This window comes from Chenopodium album, chromosome 15 (assembly GCF_948465745.1).
Source record: "Chenopodium album chromosome 15, dcCheAlbu1.1, whole genome shotgun sequence".
In the NCBI taxonomy this organism is placed as follows: domain Eukaryota; kingdom Viridiplantae; phylum Streptophyta; class Magnoliopsida; order Caryophyllales; family Amaranthaceae; genus Chenopodium; species Chenopodium album.
In genome coordinates, this window is record NC_137848.1 from 46094908 (window position 1) to 46111038 (window position 16131).

Here is a 16131-nt window from a genome sequence, read left to right on the forward strand (position 1 = left end):
CCGCAAACGGTTATATTGGTTGATGGCTCGTGGAATAAACAAACACACAAATGAGGGATGGGTTGGTGTCCAGAGTTTGGGGAGTATGGGGAACAGGGCTGGCTTAGAGGGGCTTCTTCTGGACTAGCTCAATCTGCTCTCCATGCAGAGTTGAATGTCTGTCTTGGAGGGTTACAATGGGCAGTCAGAAGGTTGCTTCGTGCAGTTACAATTTATACAGACTCTATTACAGTTGTCCGTTGCCTTCGGGGAGACCAAGACTCGGATATTGCTGTTCGTTGGACACTTGCTCGTATTCGCCACTTAAGCAACAGTTTTGAGTGGTGTGCCGTTCTCAAGGTGGATCACGTGGTAGTGGAGAAGGCTCACGTTCTTGCTACAACAGCAAACTCTAATTTATCCTCTTTTAATTTTGTCTATTAGTTTCCTCTTTGTTTATTAAGCTCTTGTTAAAAAAAAAAAAAAAAAAAAAAAAAAAAAAAAAATTCACTTGGCTAGTTCATTGCTATAAGCCCTTAATGGGAGGATTTATTTGAGATTCATAATAAGGGTTCAGCCCCTTGTAATTTTTATAAGTGGAGTACTAGATAGGCTAGGAGTATGAAAATAATTTACTCCGTATAAGTTATCAGATATTTTAAAGGTAAGGTTGGAGGTTTAAATCCTTTACACTTTTGCTTAAAATCCACCACTAACGATCGAGCCTCAATTAATTTTAACATTATTATGTAAATTGTGTTGCTCAAGCTATAGAGAAGGAAAGAATGTAGAAATACTCCGTTTGTTAACAGCTGCACCATTTCTTATTCCGCGGTCTCCAATTTAATGCATTTGTTCAACCATTAATAGTTTTAATCATCAATCCAATAACATAATACTAAAACAGACACTAAGAATGGTACAAAATTTTCCCTCCAATGCTTTTTTTTCTTTTTTTTTTTAATTTTTTATTTGAAAGTTTTGTTACATTTGGCTAGAATCTTATTACTCCCTCCGTCCCCGAAAGAAGGACCCTTTTGGTTGATTTCGCGGGTATTAAGAAAGTTAAATAAAAAAAAAAGTAAAAATATATTGAAAAGATAAATTTACTTGGGGTTTGTAAAAAAGTAGAGAGAGAAAATATTAAAAATACATGAAAGCACAAATATTGTTGTAAATTGATGGGTATTTTAATGCAAATGGGTCGATCATTTTGGAATTAAACTTAGGCCAAACGAGTTGAACTTTTGGGGACGGATGGAGTATTACCTATTATTTGAATTATGCCTTGTTTTGTCAAAAAAAGATTTGAGTTTATTGACTTTTTTTTTTTCTTCTTCCAAATTTCAATAAATATGGTCAATAGTATATTACTAGTAATTTTTTCCAGTTGTACATTTTCCTAGATAACTTTTTTTTTTTTTTTTTTTTTTTTTTTTTGCTGCACACAATGAGCATTCCCACCGTTTCCCTAGCTAACTATCAATGCAATTGTAATCATTTATAATCAATCTTATTTGGAGTTCTTTTGTATAATCTTAACTACAATAGATATCCTTTCAATAAAAATAAAAATAAAAAAAATAAAAAAATAAAAAAATAAAAAAAAAAACTATAACGTTTCTTATACATATATCAAAATAAATATGCCAATATTCTTTTAATTTATCTACCATAAAATATATACTCATGCACAAACCAAAAATTTTAATTTGACGATTTTTGGTCCATATTGAGCTTTTCAGGTTGAGTAGGAATATTGACGATGATTTGAGGCTAATCATACTTGCATTTTTTTTTTTTTTTTTTTTTTTTTAACATGGATTAGATCGTGCTAGCAACACAAACTATTTATGATCACCTCTAATGGACATACATACATATACTAATTAAATTATAGATTTTTTATATCATTGTTATGTCTATTTATTTAATAGCATTTCTATCGTTGTTATAGACTGTGCCAATGTGTGATTACATAAAGTCGATCATGAGTTATATCACCTATATAACTAATTAAATTTGATTACGGGATTTGATTTCCTTACAAAACTTACTTTATAAAGTTTAGTATAATGTGCGTTGCACGAGACGTAAGCTAGTATTAGTAAATAATTAAAAACTACTTCCTCTGCCTTTTTATTTATTTACTGTTAGAGATAATATCGGAAAATATATCACATATATTTTCCGATATTATCTCTAACATTTACGCATGCACACCACTTTGACACGCGATTTTATAAAGATATTAGATAAGATAATTTAAACTTATTAATTAGTTGAAATAATAATACCGTCAAAACAAAGAAAGTGCATGATTAAAGATATAAGTGATTAAAGTTTATGGGTCTGTTCGGCAAAACTAGCTATACCGGTTGGCTATTAGCTTTTGAGTAGCTGTGAGCTGTAGAGGTAGCTGTGAGCTATCAATCAAGTAGTAGCTGTTAGAGGTCAGCTCTCAAGGTAGCGGTTCATACTATGAGTGTACGGTAAAAGTAGCAATTGAAACTATAAAATACAATTATTATTATTATTATTATTGTTGTTGTTGTTGTTGTTGTTGTTGTTGTTGTTGTTGTTAGTGTGACGTGTTATGTATCATATGTTTGATAATTTTAAATATTATATAGTATAATATACATTGCTAATAAATAATCTATTTAAAAAATAAGATAGGAAAAAAAAATACTCCTCATAATGAAAGGAAAAAAAAAAAAAGAAAAAAGGATATGGAATAAAAAAAATTTGGTATTATGGTTGTCTGAAACAAGTAATACTGAGTCAAAAAGATGAAAAAAAAATAAAAAATTCATTAGAAAAAAATAAAATAAAACAAAAACAAAAAAAATAAGGTTGAACGCTACTTTACAATTTCAAAAGCTATCTTTTATAGCTTTCAACAACAGCTACTTAAAAGCCACCTCTACCTCTAACCGCTACTTAAAACACTACTTTACAAAATGCTAATATTATTTTAAGGTAGTGTTTTGACTAGGTCTAAAAGCTAACAGGTACCTTAAAAGCTAATGTTGAGTAGACCCTATATAAAGATGTCCTTAAATTATCAAAAGCTAACCTTGAAATGAATAAAAGTAAGAATTACATTTTACGAAGTATTAATTAAACATAATTATATTAACCTTATAAAACTTACATTATTGTCTATTTACATTAAAATGGTATCACATTTAATGCTACTCCGTACCTTATTTTTTGACAAATACTCTGTACCGTATTAAAGTAAAAGTTATCCAATATTGTAAACGGATGTACACAAAAATTTTTGTTAAGGTTACAAATAAACGGTGGAAATTTTTTTAAAAAAAGTTAAAGAGTAAAAAAAAAAAAAAAAAAAAAAAAAAAATTAAAAAAAGGGGGGAAAAAAAAAGAACCGCAATTGGCTATGTATTTTTGGCGAAAGAAAGTGAATTTATTGGATATAAAGATTTTGGATAGTGTTTTTAATTTTTTATATTTGACGGAAGACTTTTGAGTATTAATTTTTTTTTTTTTTTTTGGGTCCCGAGTATTAATTGAGGCATAAATATGTGTATGAAAATTGTCATGTAATGAAGACAGATTCTTCCTTCAAGGCATAAAATTCGGGATTCCACCGCTTATTCGTAAATTAATAATTAAAAATAAAAAAAAAAAAGGTACTCCATAATTTTGTTCGTTTACGAAAAAATTCTCTCCACCCTTTTTTTCCTACTCGTAAAAATTTCTCTCCTTGCATTAGTATTTGTAATTGTCGTGACCCTATAGCTTTGATTATTAATATATACACTTTTAAAATAGTAAAATTCATATAAATTTGATAATATGAATATGTAAGTTATAATATTGCATGATAATTTTTTTTTTAAAAAAACTAGTTATTACAAATTTCAATCAAAGTTTTTTTTTTTTTTTTTTTTTTTTTTTTTTTTTTTTTTTTTTTTTGTTCCAAACAATTCACCCTTAGGGTTAATCTGGATTTGGGGATCAGTTCTGGGTAGTTAGGTTGCAGTCCCCTCCCGATTGTTGTTGTGGGGGATCGAACACAGATCCCCCCTACCAAGTGCAGTCTCAATCACCACTACACCAACAATCAATTGGTGCAGTCAAAGTTTTATGAGTATGGGAAGATTAAAAAAAAAAATGGGGCAAGTACTTGACATTAGCATTAATACAAAATCTTAGATGTTCGGGTAACGTTAGGGTCTTTTTTCTTCACATTATTTTCAGTTCTTAATTTGCTTCTCTCATAAAATATAAAGTTTAGTTCAGTTCAGCTCCAATTAGTTCAGTTCAGTTCAATTAAGCCAATTAAAACAGACCCTTAAAGTTATGATTGTTTGTCTGTTTTCATGGTTTTTTCCCCTTTTATGTTCAATTTATTACTCGTAGTTTTGTTCGTTTTCATAGTCATGTAAATGAATAAGATTGATAGAATCCCTTATGTTCATTAGATTCATAATTGTATTGTTTTCTAAATGAAGTTAAGGGCTTGTTCTGATTAACTGAACTGAGCTGAAATGAACTGAATTGAATTTATTGGAGTTGAACTGAATTGAACTGAACTGAACTGAATATTTTATGAGAGAATGAAATTAAGAATTGAACTGAATTGAACTAAACTGAACTGAACTGAATTGAATTGAAAACAATCTGAACAGAACAAACTCCAAATAATGAAATGAGTAAAAAATTAAATAGAGGAGCTACAAGATTAACCCCCGTGACAATGAGAGAGATGTGCGCACACACCGGATCACAAGCAATGATCTAGTATCGGATACGCGTCATTTTCAATCTGTACTGTAAAATTGTGATAGTCCATTTCTCTTTATACGTGATACGGAGTAAAACAATAATAAAATAAAGTAATAAAAAAATTGGTTGGCTATAAATTGATGTTCAATAAATGAGTAGCTGACTCATTGAACGCCGCCTTTGTTACAGTTACGCATTCCTATGGATATTGCTTTGGATGTCTTCAACTATTTTTACACTTTAATACTTCCTCCCTTTTTTTTATTTGTAACATTTTGACTTTTACACTATTTATATACTCCACTTTAATTAGTTATGATGATTTATAATTAGAAAAAAATGTAATCACATGAGATCTTGTTGTATTCATCTCGGTTTATACTATTTTAATATATAACATTTATAATTTTTACATGCTCCCTCCGTGTTTTAATAAATATTACATTTTAACCAAACACGTAAGTCAAAACACAATTTTGACCATTAGTTTATCTAATCATATTGTTAATAAAATTACACAAAGCCTCACCCAAATATTGGTTGGTCCATCTTAACCCTTCCGTAAACACTCTCTTATCTTCTTCCTTATTTTCTCTCTCCTCTTTCTATTTCCAGCACACTTGATAATCAAACCTTAACAATGGTGAGATTGGTACCGTCGACGGCGAGAAACTCATCGGGATAAAAGTTGTCATCCATGGAGAAAGAGAGAGACAGTTTAAGAGAATTGAAGATGATGGAGAAGAGAGAGAAAATAAAAATTGTTGATTATTATAGACACCCAAATGTGTCTCCCCATAACCAAACTCAGTGATGAATACCTTTCACGTCATTTGATTATCGAATGAAGTGAAAGTGTGGAAAGTCTAGTGATGAGAATGTTTTTTATTAAAATATCTCTCTTTCTGTTTTTGAAAATATTTCTTTTCTTACTCTATTTATATAAAAATAGCCAGTCCGATTTGGTTTGGTACATGATAAGGTCCAATAATAGTGTAGTTGGATTGGACTTGAAAAGTTCTTTCCAATGATATATTATAAGCCCAATTCCGATGAATTATGAGGAAGTTATGGATCAAATTAAATTAGACCCAATGATTTTAAATGTGGCCCAATGATTCTAGAGGAGGGCCTATTAATCGTTATTCCTAAACTAATTAGGATTGATTTTGATCTTCTAGGAATATCTAGAAGGTTCTCTTTAATTCTAATAGGATTAGGGTTGATAATTATATTTTTAAAAGAAAATGTTTTATTTTGAATAAAATATATTAAATCTAATTTTAAATCTGCTTGGACACAGAATTACCTGTAACCGGTTTTAAAGGTGATTCCGCATGTAAAAGCGCGTTGTATTTTTGAACCAACGCGAGACGACAGAGTCGTCGCCTGGCGCCGACTCCTGTCGTTGGCGACAGGAGGTATTTTATTCCGAATATGATTTTCTTTGATCCCGTGCTATTTTTCCTATAAATAGGGGTCGAATTTACCTGTTTTCAATCATCTACGATCTACAATTCACAACAATCATCTCTTTCTAAAAGCTAGAAGCTTTTCCTCTCTCTCTATTCTTTTTCTAAACCTTCCCTCTTACAAAATTCCTCATACATTAGTTCTAGACACACCTAGCCAAGTTCGAAGTTGCCTTCGCCCTAGACGTGAAAGGTTGAATATTTCTGAGGGTTTGGTCCCAAATCTCTATTTCAATTATTTAATTTAATTGTTTTGTTTTATTATTTTCCTTGAATTTACTAACCCGTGTATTTTGTTATTAGAAAGAGGTACGAGGCATCGAAATAAGTATTTTAATTGCTTTATTGATCTTTTGATATAGAAATCATGCTTAGATTATTTTGTTAATTCCTAGTATCATGTTAGGAAGTTTTATTACTTCTTAGTATCATGTTTAGGGTTAACTAAAATTTCTAATATCATGAATGTTTATGATGCTTCCTATTTCTTTTCTAATATCATGTTAGTGTCATGTTAGGGTTAAAGCTTTGATCTTTAATGTTTAGTGACATGTTAGGGTTTGTTATTAATCTTGTTAGTATCATGCCTAGGATCTTGCTATTATTATTAAGCTTTGATTATGATTGATGATTGTTATTATTATGTTGCTTGATATATATTGTTATTGTTATTGCTTGATCACGCCCTCTCTTGCAGGATTAAAGGGAATTTGTACTTGTAATCACGCTTAATAAGATAATTAATAATCTTGTTTAGGCTAATATGATTATAATTCAAGTGATCGCCAATAATAGATTTGTTTGTGCATTAATATTCAACCAACATAGATAAACAGGCTTAGGGTTAACCTATTGATTGCATGTTAGTCAGAAAGCGCACATGAATACGAGAAGAATAAAGTAGAGGCCTATTTAGGGCAGGTTCAATCTCTTTTAGGTTGTATTTGTACCTTCATCCCCGAACTTCTAGTCATAGTTCCAGACCTATTGGAGTTAACGATCTCCTAGATCGTTAAGGGGTGTAACATTCACCTTGTGAACGGTTTACAAGTTCCTAAAACTTGTTGGCGACTCTTTTACTCTATCTTCCTTCCCTTTGGACGCCACCATGCTTAAGTGTATGATCACAGTAGGGTTCAAGTGTGGGATGCTTGAAATTATTCCCTACAATTATATTTGTCCATGTATGCTTGAATTGGCTTGATAATTGCTTGAGATTTTCGGATTTTTCGAAAAATGCTAAAAAAAAAAAATCAATTTGGGGTTTTCTTGTGTTGTGGATAATTGTTGAGATTAATTGTCCTATGTATTGTATGTTGAATTGTGAGCGTTTTGATAAAAATGCACGTATTTTGGTTGAGAAAACGAGCATTTTATGTTATACTCATGAGCTTAGTACGGGACCTTCAATGGTGGTTCCTCCATTGTTAACCTTTTAATTATTTTTTTAAAATAAATTATATTGTCTAGATTATATCATCTATAATAAGTTGTATGATATCCTCTATAAGTTGGATGATATCCTCTATAAGTTGGATGGTATCATCCATTGTCTAGATGATATCCCGTATTATATTAGTTCCATGATATCATCTATTAGGTTTCATGATATTATCTATATCATCCATTGCTTAGATGATATCATCTATTACCTAAGCTAGATGATAACATATATAGGCAAGATAATATCATTTATAGGTTGGATGATATATATCATCTAATGGATATATGATATCATTTATAGGCTGGATGATATCCTCTATTAGTTTGTTGGATGCATGATATCCTTTATTAGTTACATGATAATCCTCTATTGATATTATGATATCCTCTATTGGTTCCATGATATCATCCTAGACAATATTATCTACTGTGTGTATGTATATATATATGATATCATCTTGCCTATAGATGATATCATCTGTTTGTTCAATGATATCCTCTATTGGTTCCATGATATCATGTATAGGCTTAATGATATCCTCTATTGGTTATATGATATTATCTACAAAGTGGGATTATTGTTTTAAGGCTTGACTCACCAAACTATTGGTGTGGCAAGCCTCACGTAATACCTTCTCATTATTACACTTTATTGTTCGTAATTGATGATCGTGTCTTCTAATTATTGAAAAATAAACCCTGAACTTATGTACATACGGAGTATCTCTCAACCTACAAATGAATTTAAAGCGATTCTAGTTGGAGCTTGAAGGTAAAGCATTGTCTCGATAGCTTTTGAAAATCATTGACAGTAAGGTTTCACTAGAGTTTGAGCAAACATTTGACGGAAACTAATTGAATATATAAAACTGTCATCAATAACTTTCATCTAAAAAGTGCCCAAAAGTACCCAATTATATTTGTGCCATTTTGACCTACTCTTCTCAAATTGAGTTTGCTTTAATCAAACTTAGGTTTCCCCATGTAATTCAGTGATTCAGTCAGTAGCTTACTTATCAAAAGGTTTGCTGGTTACGAGGTGTTTATTGAGTCGATAATGGTATGCGTAGCAAGTTAATACTTATTACAAGTATGAACAAATAGATACAAAGTGTCATTGTGAGAGCGAGGGATAACTCAAATGATTAAAGCTTTTCTCTTGATTTCAGGGGATTCTGAAATTCACTCTTGTGGTTCTTTAAACACCAAAAAGTATGAATGTGAAAGAATAAGAAAACATCATATGGACTAAGTTAATACAAATAGAATAGTCTAGGCTTGATTGAGCTAGCCCAATGGCTCTTGAATTTTGGATCCATTTTTAATGGGTTTTTTCAACTCTTGTAAGCGTGGTAAAAAGGACAATGTATTTTAACTTCAAGGGTGGAAGCCCTCAAAACTCGAAAGAGCCACTAAATGTGAAGTCGAAGCAAAGCTTCATCTCTCTTCCCTAATCCTACTGTTGTCAACATCCAAATAGTAGAATATACGTTTTAATCACCTACCCCATTAGGGTTCCGCCCTCCAACCGAGTTAGTTTACGATCGTCCTTAGGCTGTGGAGTATTCCTTAGGAGAAATCACCGATTGATGCTCGCCACGTAAATAAGGTAGTACTCCCTTCGTTTTTTTTATTTGCATCACTTGAAAATTGCACGGAATTTTAAGAGAGTAATATAATATTGTGATTGGGTGAATAAATTATTATAGTAATAAACTTGTAAAAGTAAGATGAGGACCATGAAAGAGAAAGTATGTGAAAGAGGATAGATATTTTTATTATTTAAATGAGACCATAAATAGAAATGATAAAATAATTTAAATGGGGTTTAAAATTAAGAGAGAGAAATGATAAAATATAGTATATAAGTTACCAAATATAAAAGTGTTGCGTTTTCATAAAAAGAAAGTGATGCAAATAAAAAAAATTAAAAAAAAAACACGGAGAGTGTAATAAATTAGGTGACGTAAAACATATTAATGCTAGAGCACCAAGGTTGGAATGGTGTGACAAAAAATTAAACAGCAATTGATAAAATCTATCCTTACCTTCACATTTTAGCCACTCTTGACAGTTACCAGTTTGCCAAGGTATCCTATTGCATCCAGTCAAAAACTTGCGATGACAGTTCAACAATCCCAGGAAAAACAAGGTTCACCTTAAAATTTCCTCTGTTCTGTTACAGACTTACAGGTTATAGTGTGAACAATTTGGAATATAAAATATAATATGAAAAACTAGAACACAATTAGCTATTGTTTGTAAGTCACTAGACCATATTCTACTGCAATTGAAGCCAATTAAGTTTAAAAACCGATTCAAAAATTAATCGTGTTAGCATCAAATGTCATTCAATCAACTAGATCGGTCACTAAATAGTCAAGTCACTTTCTATTGGTTCCCATGCACCCACTGAACCTCCGAGCAAAGCAAAAAGAAAATTCAGGCAGCATATGTAACGATATCCTAAATTCTACACTCTTCCCACTTCCCAGTTTAGACACCAACACAAGGCATCCTACTACAAAATATCACTACTGAAGATAGGCAAAGATACTCTACATCAATTGAGTCAACCTAATGCTTCTAACAAACATTTACACTATTTAACATCTTACTTCTCATTGAAACTTGAGACGATCAAGGCTCTCGGAAACAGTTCTCATCCTTGGCCTCAGCTCAGGGTCCAGCTCTGTGCAGTTTAGAGCCATATGAAATGTGGCCAATACCTGCTTCTTGGCATGAACTTCATGCAGCAGAGCTGGATCTATGATCTCTGATAAAGGTCGCTCTTCCCTAAAAATCTTCCTCACAAGGCTTTCTAAGCCCTTTTCATCGTTGTCAGGTCCTGCACTTGGTAGCTGACCAGTTAATATCTCCATCAGTACAATCCCAAACGAGTAAACATCAGATTTTTGAGTGAGCTTGACACCATTAGTTTGGACCTCTGGGGCTGAATACGCAACCACAGATGGACCCAAGACCTTGGAGCCTGTTAAGAAAGACTGGCTTAAACTGGGCCTTTTTAATGAAGGGTTTGCCGATTTTGAGCGCCCACATTGGAGACGATTGATACCAAACCCAGAGACGTACGGATTAAGATCCTCGTCAAGTAGGATTTTGGATGATTTAATGTTTCCATGAACGTATTTTCTCGGACTGCACTCATGAATATGCATCAAACCCCTTGCAGTGCCTTGTGCAATTTTCAGTCTTGAAGCCCATGATAAAGGTGACAAATCATTTGAGGATCCACCTTCAAAACCAAGTCACCGGCACAAATTAGCAAATAGAATCATACACAGCTTAGATCATGGAACTGATAAGACTAGTGACACAGAGGCATTGATTATGATCACAGAAAAAATCTCCTTACACGTTAGATTGACACAGATTGAATCAACACTGAAGATTGTCGTTCGACTCAAGTGAAGAAAAAGTAAGGACGCAAAGGTTATGGGAAAACTATTTCCAGAAAGCTCATGATACAGATATAGTAAGATACTCAAAATAAGTCCATTTGAAGTGCCATTCAGACAAATGATCATATGATGATGCAGTACTGCAGTAGCATACTAGCATCACATAGTTTAAACAGTTGCATATGTGGCAGTATAGGCGGGATACATTATCTAGATTCTAGTGCAATTGATGATCTAGTGTGTATTGTATATGGCAGTAGAGAGGCATGTATCAACAAGATAGCCCAAGCAATACCAGGGAAAACAACACAAATCAGATATTTGTTGGTAATCATCATTATGTCACAAGATCTAATATCCATGAATCCTATGTAATGTCAGAAAAATACATGTATCCAAAGCAATTACAATTTTTCAACAATTAAAAAATAAACCCAGCCATTTTAATCAATTCTGCACAGATACATTAGCCCATTATCTACATGTAAACAAGTAGAACGTGCTGCTTTGAAAACAAAGAAAGACACTATTTCAAAGCATGATCTGCAATTTACTCAGTATATCTTACAAGCTACAAATACAGAAGAAGGTTACTTATTCCCCCCCTTATTGTAAATGAGTATCCCTCTTCTCTTCAAAAGGCCAATCATGCTAGGAGATGGAATCTGTTGTACGCCTTTTATCAACTCTAACTCCTAAGGCCCCAACACTACTCTCCCACCCACCACCCCCTTCCAATATAAGGAAAGCCAGAGGCTCAATATCACGCACTATATACAGCCTACGTTAATAATTACCGTACTTAAAAGCACATGCTAGCTTGGCAGGTTACCAGGACACACCCCAATCAAGTATCAGGTTTCCAAGCAAAAAATTCCAATGTTCCGTAGTTCACTAGTTCAGGAGTATTGTTCAGCCATTTGAATGAGAACATGTAAAAATCGTAGACCGGGTGGTGTGGCCTGTAGGGCATAGGAGGCAAGATCTCCTAACTTTCAAATTTTCAACTTTTGTGGTTTATGGCATATCTTTACAGTTTAAAAGTATGGTGCAGTTACAAATAGCAATAAGGAAGTACTCCCTAGTCCCTACAGTCTTGCACGGTTGCACCACCAATTGTACCATTTTCCTGATTCCTCTGATCCTCTCCTGCCAACATATGCTTATTTGATGACAAATACATCATCTTTTTTAAGGACACAGTCATATAGTTCTGGGTTTGAACCTTTGGACACAGCTATTCTATCGAAGATATTCTTTTCAAGAGTCCCCATCCTTGATAGAATGATTTTCCTTTGTTTTAGATGTGGAAAAGGCAATTTATAAAAAGGATAATATCACTGCATAATTAATCCACATCAATATGTAATTATCTAACTCGGTAAAAATGAACGAAATATCACCATCTTTTCCTATTCTTAAAGGCTGATTAGAAATTGCTTCATAGCGTCCTACCCCTTGTAATCTATCTTTCACAATGCTTTTCCACTAATTTCAACACTTGGTCTCAAGACTCTCAACTAGTCGGGTACTCAGATGGTAATTAGACTAATCGCTGCTAAATCTTAACAACTACAGACCCAGCAACAATGGTATTGAAAACAATTTTAGCATCTCCAGCCTCACCATTTACTTTTAACTCAACTGATCGGTGGGCTTACTCTATACTGTACATGTCTTTAAATGCACACGGCAAAAAGTCTTTAAAAATTCCAGAAATCAAATCAGATAATAGCAGTTTTTGAAAAGGCACGCTAGGGCATATAACGACACGCAAAGCACATAAAGGCACAGTAATAGCAATTTAACATACGCAACCAGATAAATCTATCTACATAAAAGATGAATATTCAAGCGCATAGAGAGTGTCCCATAAGCGTGCCATGTTATAAACTAAATTTTGAAATGAAAATAAATAGTTTTAAAATTTTTTAATTAATACATATATACAGTAGTGTTTAGGAAAAGGTAACATAAGAGTTTAACTTTTATGAGCCACCTAAGGATTTTTCAGTGCTGAATATCTATATATCATAAACCTATAGTTATTTAGTTTCTTTTAATGTTAGTATTATGAGTATTGAGTTTGCAATTTACTTGTATTTAGTAAGAAGTGACTATATTGTTGGAGTGCTAGTACGAAAAATACCACAGTCTATAGGTGACATAGTAACTATCTAGGATTCAAGGAACAATAAAATCACAAGTAATTTAAGTCAAACATAATCATTAAGTTTATAACCGGTGCAATGTACGAATATATGGAAGCTAATAATCCTATATTTCAAGAAATATGCCTCATGAAAAGGACACTTATCGCCTCCATGAACCCTTTTTAAACACTAGGTACTAGGTCTATGATTTGATTCTTGAATTTCATATCACATTTTCCAAGCTACAATACGAGTAGTTTGTTAGACAAACAGAAAGGCCTCCTGTGCACTAATGTTAACCCTCTTCTTCTGCCAATAACAAGTACATATACAATCTCACAACCTACACCACTGCCAAATGCAACTTCTTACTGTAACACCAATCTATAAGACCGAGTAGAATACCAAAATATTCATTTCTATTTCAACATCAGATTTATCATTATAATAATATCATCTAAAAGCCCATGTCACCATGTTTTTACACATGAGCAGGCTTTTCCATTCATGTTAGAATTCATTTTACGAGGTAAATCATTCCATTAAAATATTAAATGGGCTACGTTTAAATCTCAAGCGTGTTAAATGATACCTCAAACAAACTTACATCCTTGTCTTCAAACATAAACAAATAATTTCACCAATTAATTAAACTAAGAAACAAAGTAATAAGAATTTGAATTTTGAACTAGGCAGCATTAATTAACACAATAACAATAATGAAAGAGAGATTATACCATGCAATGCAGTGTACAAGCTGCCATTCCGAATGTAATCAGACACCAACAGCTTCTCATCTTGTGCATAATAATATGCCCTGAACCTTACTATATTTGGATGTTGGACTCTACTAATTGCCTCCACCTCGGTCTCAAAATCCCGAAGCCGCCACGTGACATCATCGGCCTCGCTCAACCTCCTGACGGCAACAACCGTAGGGGGCACCACACCCGATCCTTTCCCACCGCCGACCACCACTTTGTACACTATCCCACTCCTACTCTTCCCAACTACATAAGCTGATGCCCTCAACAAATCCTCTAACTCTAACCCAAACCCCTCCTCATCCACCACCACGAATTTACCATTTTGCCCTTCATCATCATCCGACTCCCCTACCACCACCCTCACGTGACTCACCATCTCCCCTTTCCCCATTTTATCCTCACTGGAATTCCCCATTTTACCCTCCTTCGCCCTCAAATTCTTCCTCACAACAAACAAAAAGACCAAAATGCCCCCAGCAATCAGAACCGCAAAAACCCCTAAAATCAACGAAATTGAAATCGTCTTCTTCCCCCCACTTTCTGCATTATCCCCATTACCCAGATTAGGGTTCTTCGAGTCATCCGGATTTTCCGGGTTTCCGATCACATTAGGGTTTTGCGCTTCAGGGCACGGCGAACTCAACGGAAACCCACATAAATTAGGGTTTCCGGCGAATGCAGTAGGCCCCTGATTAAGCAACGATCCCACCTGAGGAATTTTCCCGGTGAGGTTATTATGCCGGAGATCCAAGCTAACCATCACCGGAAACCGTCCAAAACTCGCAGGAACTTCGCCGGAAAACTGATTATACGACAAATTCAGCGTCCCTTCAAGTAATGTCAACTCACTGAGCCCACTTGGAAGCGACCCGTTTAGGAAATTCGATGAAAGGTCCAAGAACCGGAGGCCCGTAAGAGACTCGATTTGGGCCGGAATCGGGCCAGAGAGTGAGTTATGAGAGAGGTCAAGGGACGTGAGAGAGGTAGCATTGAAGAGACGAGGTGGGATAGTACTAGAGAAGTTGTTGTAGGAGAGAGAAAGACGACGAAGAGAAAGAATAGCGCCGAGTTCAGAAGGGAGATACCCAGTTAACGATTTGTTAGAGAGAGTGACGTCAGTAACTCGGTTGCCATTGCAGCGGACTCCGACCCAGTTACATGGGTCCGGGTCGGAGTCGGACCAGGAGGAGAGAGAGCGAGTTGGGTCGGAAGTCATGGCGGATTTGAGTGCGAGGAGGGAGAGACCGTCGGAGTTGAGGGAAGAGGAGAGAGAAAAAGAGAGGTTAAACAGAAAAAGGATGAGAAATGTGGGGGTATTCATGGCTGAAAATGGAGGTTTTTTGGGATTGAAAATGGCGGAAAGAGGAGAAAGCAACGAGGTGTTGCAGTAACAGAGGAAGAAGAAGAAGGATGAGTTGCAGAGGAGTGAAGAAGGAGAAGAGGCCAAAGAATTAGACGAAAGGGAAGCATTATTAGGATTTGAATTGAAAGGTGTTTAAAGTGTGGAGATTGTTGTTGGTATCGATGTTGTTATAGGTGGTGTTTGTTGTGGAGTGTTGGTTTCGAGAAGAGGGGCCATTATAGTGTGTACTAAAATTGCATATAGCACATGTTTGAGCGTATGCTTCATTTTTGAATTTCTCTTCTTACCAAGTGGAGGGAGACTTATGCCTTATGGGTGTGTTTGACTATTTGGTCCAAAATACTTCTTCATTTCTGCGGTATATGACATATATCGATATATATTGTAAATGTCATGTACTGCTATTGCTGGGCCCGTATTGTAATACGACCCATTACATTTAGGGCATCAATCCAAGATCAGTAATTTAGCAAGAATAGACAAAATGGCTTGATTGGAACAAACAAGGAAAGTAGCATCAAGGATATCAATCAAGAAGATACTTGCCAAAGATAAACCTACAGAACAGGAAAGAAGATAAATCAAGGAGATCTTCCTCATTTTAAATATATTCCGGAGATATTTGTAAACCCTAGAGATCCCTAGGTATAAATAAGTGTAATTAGACATTTTTAGCACACATGTACGCACATACTCTCTAAATATAATAGAATTACTCTGCATTTACCTACGGAGCTTCATCCCTACTGAAGAAGGAGGCTTGTCCTTACTCAG

The 16131-nt window shown here is 34.2% G+C and overlaps 1 protein-coding gene across 1 annotated transcript; it reads right to left on the reverse strand.

The window, feature by feature from the left end:
• Positions 1-10025: 10025 nt before the first annotated feature.
• LOC145582349 (receptor protein kinase-like protein ZAR1) lies at positions 10026-15572 on the reverse strand. The gene is made up of 2 exons (XM_081639352.1): positions 13965-15572; positions 10026-10908 (listed from the first exon to the last, which is right to left on the reverse strand). Exons 1-2 carry the CDS (start codon positions 15313-15315, stop codon positions 10274-10276), a joined length of 1986 nt encoding a protein of 661 aa, XP_081495478.1. The 5' UTR covers positions 15316-15572; the 3' UTR covers positions 10026-10273.
• Positions 15573-16131: the final 559 nt, after the last annotated feature.

Coding starts and splice junctions, on each gene's coding strand:
- LOC145582349 (XM_081639352.1), bottom strand. CDS start 15,315: ATGAATACCCCCACATTTCTCATCCTTTTTCTGTTTAACCTCTCTTTT. Junction 10,909..13,964: donor CTTGTACACTGCATTGCATG/GTATAATCTCTC, acceptor TTGGTTTTGAAG/GTGGATCCTCAAATGATTTG.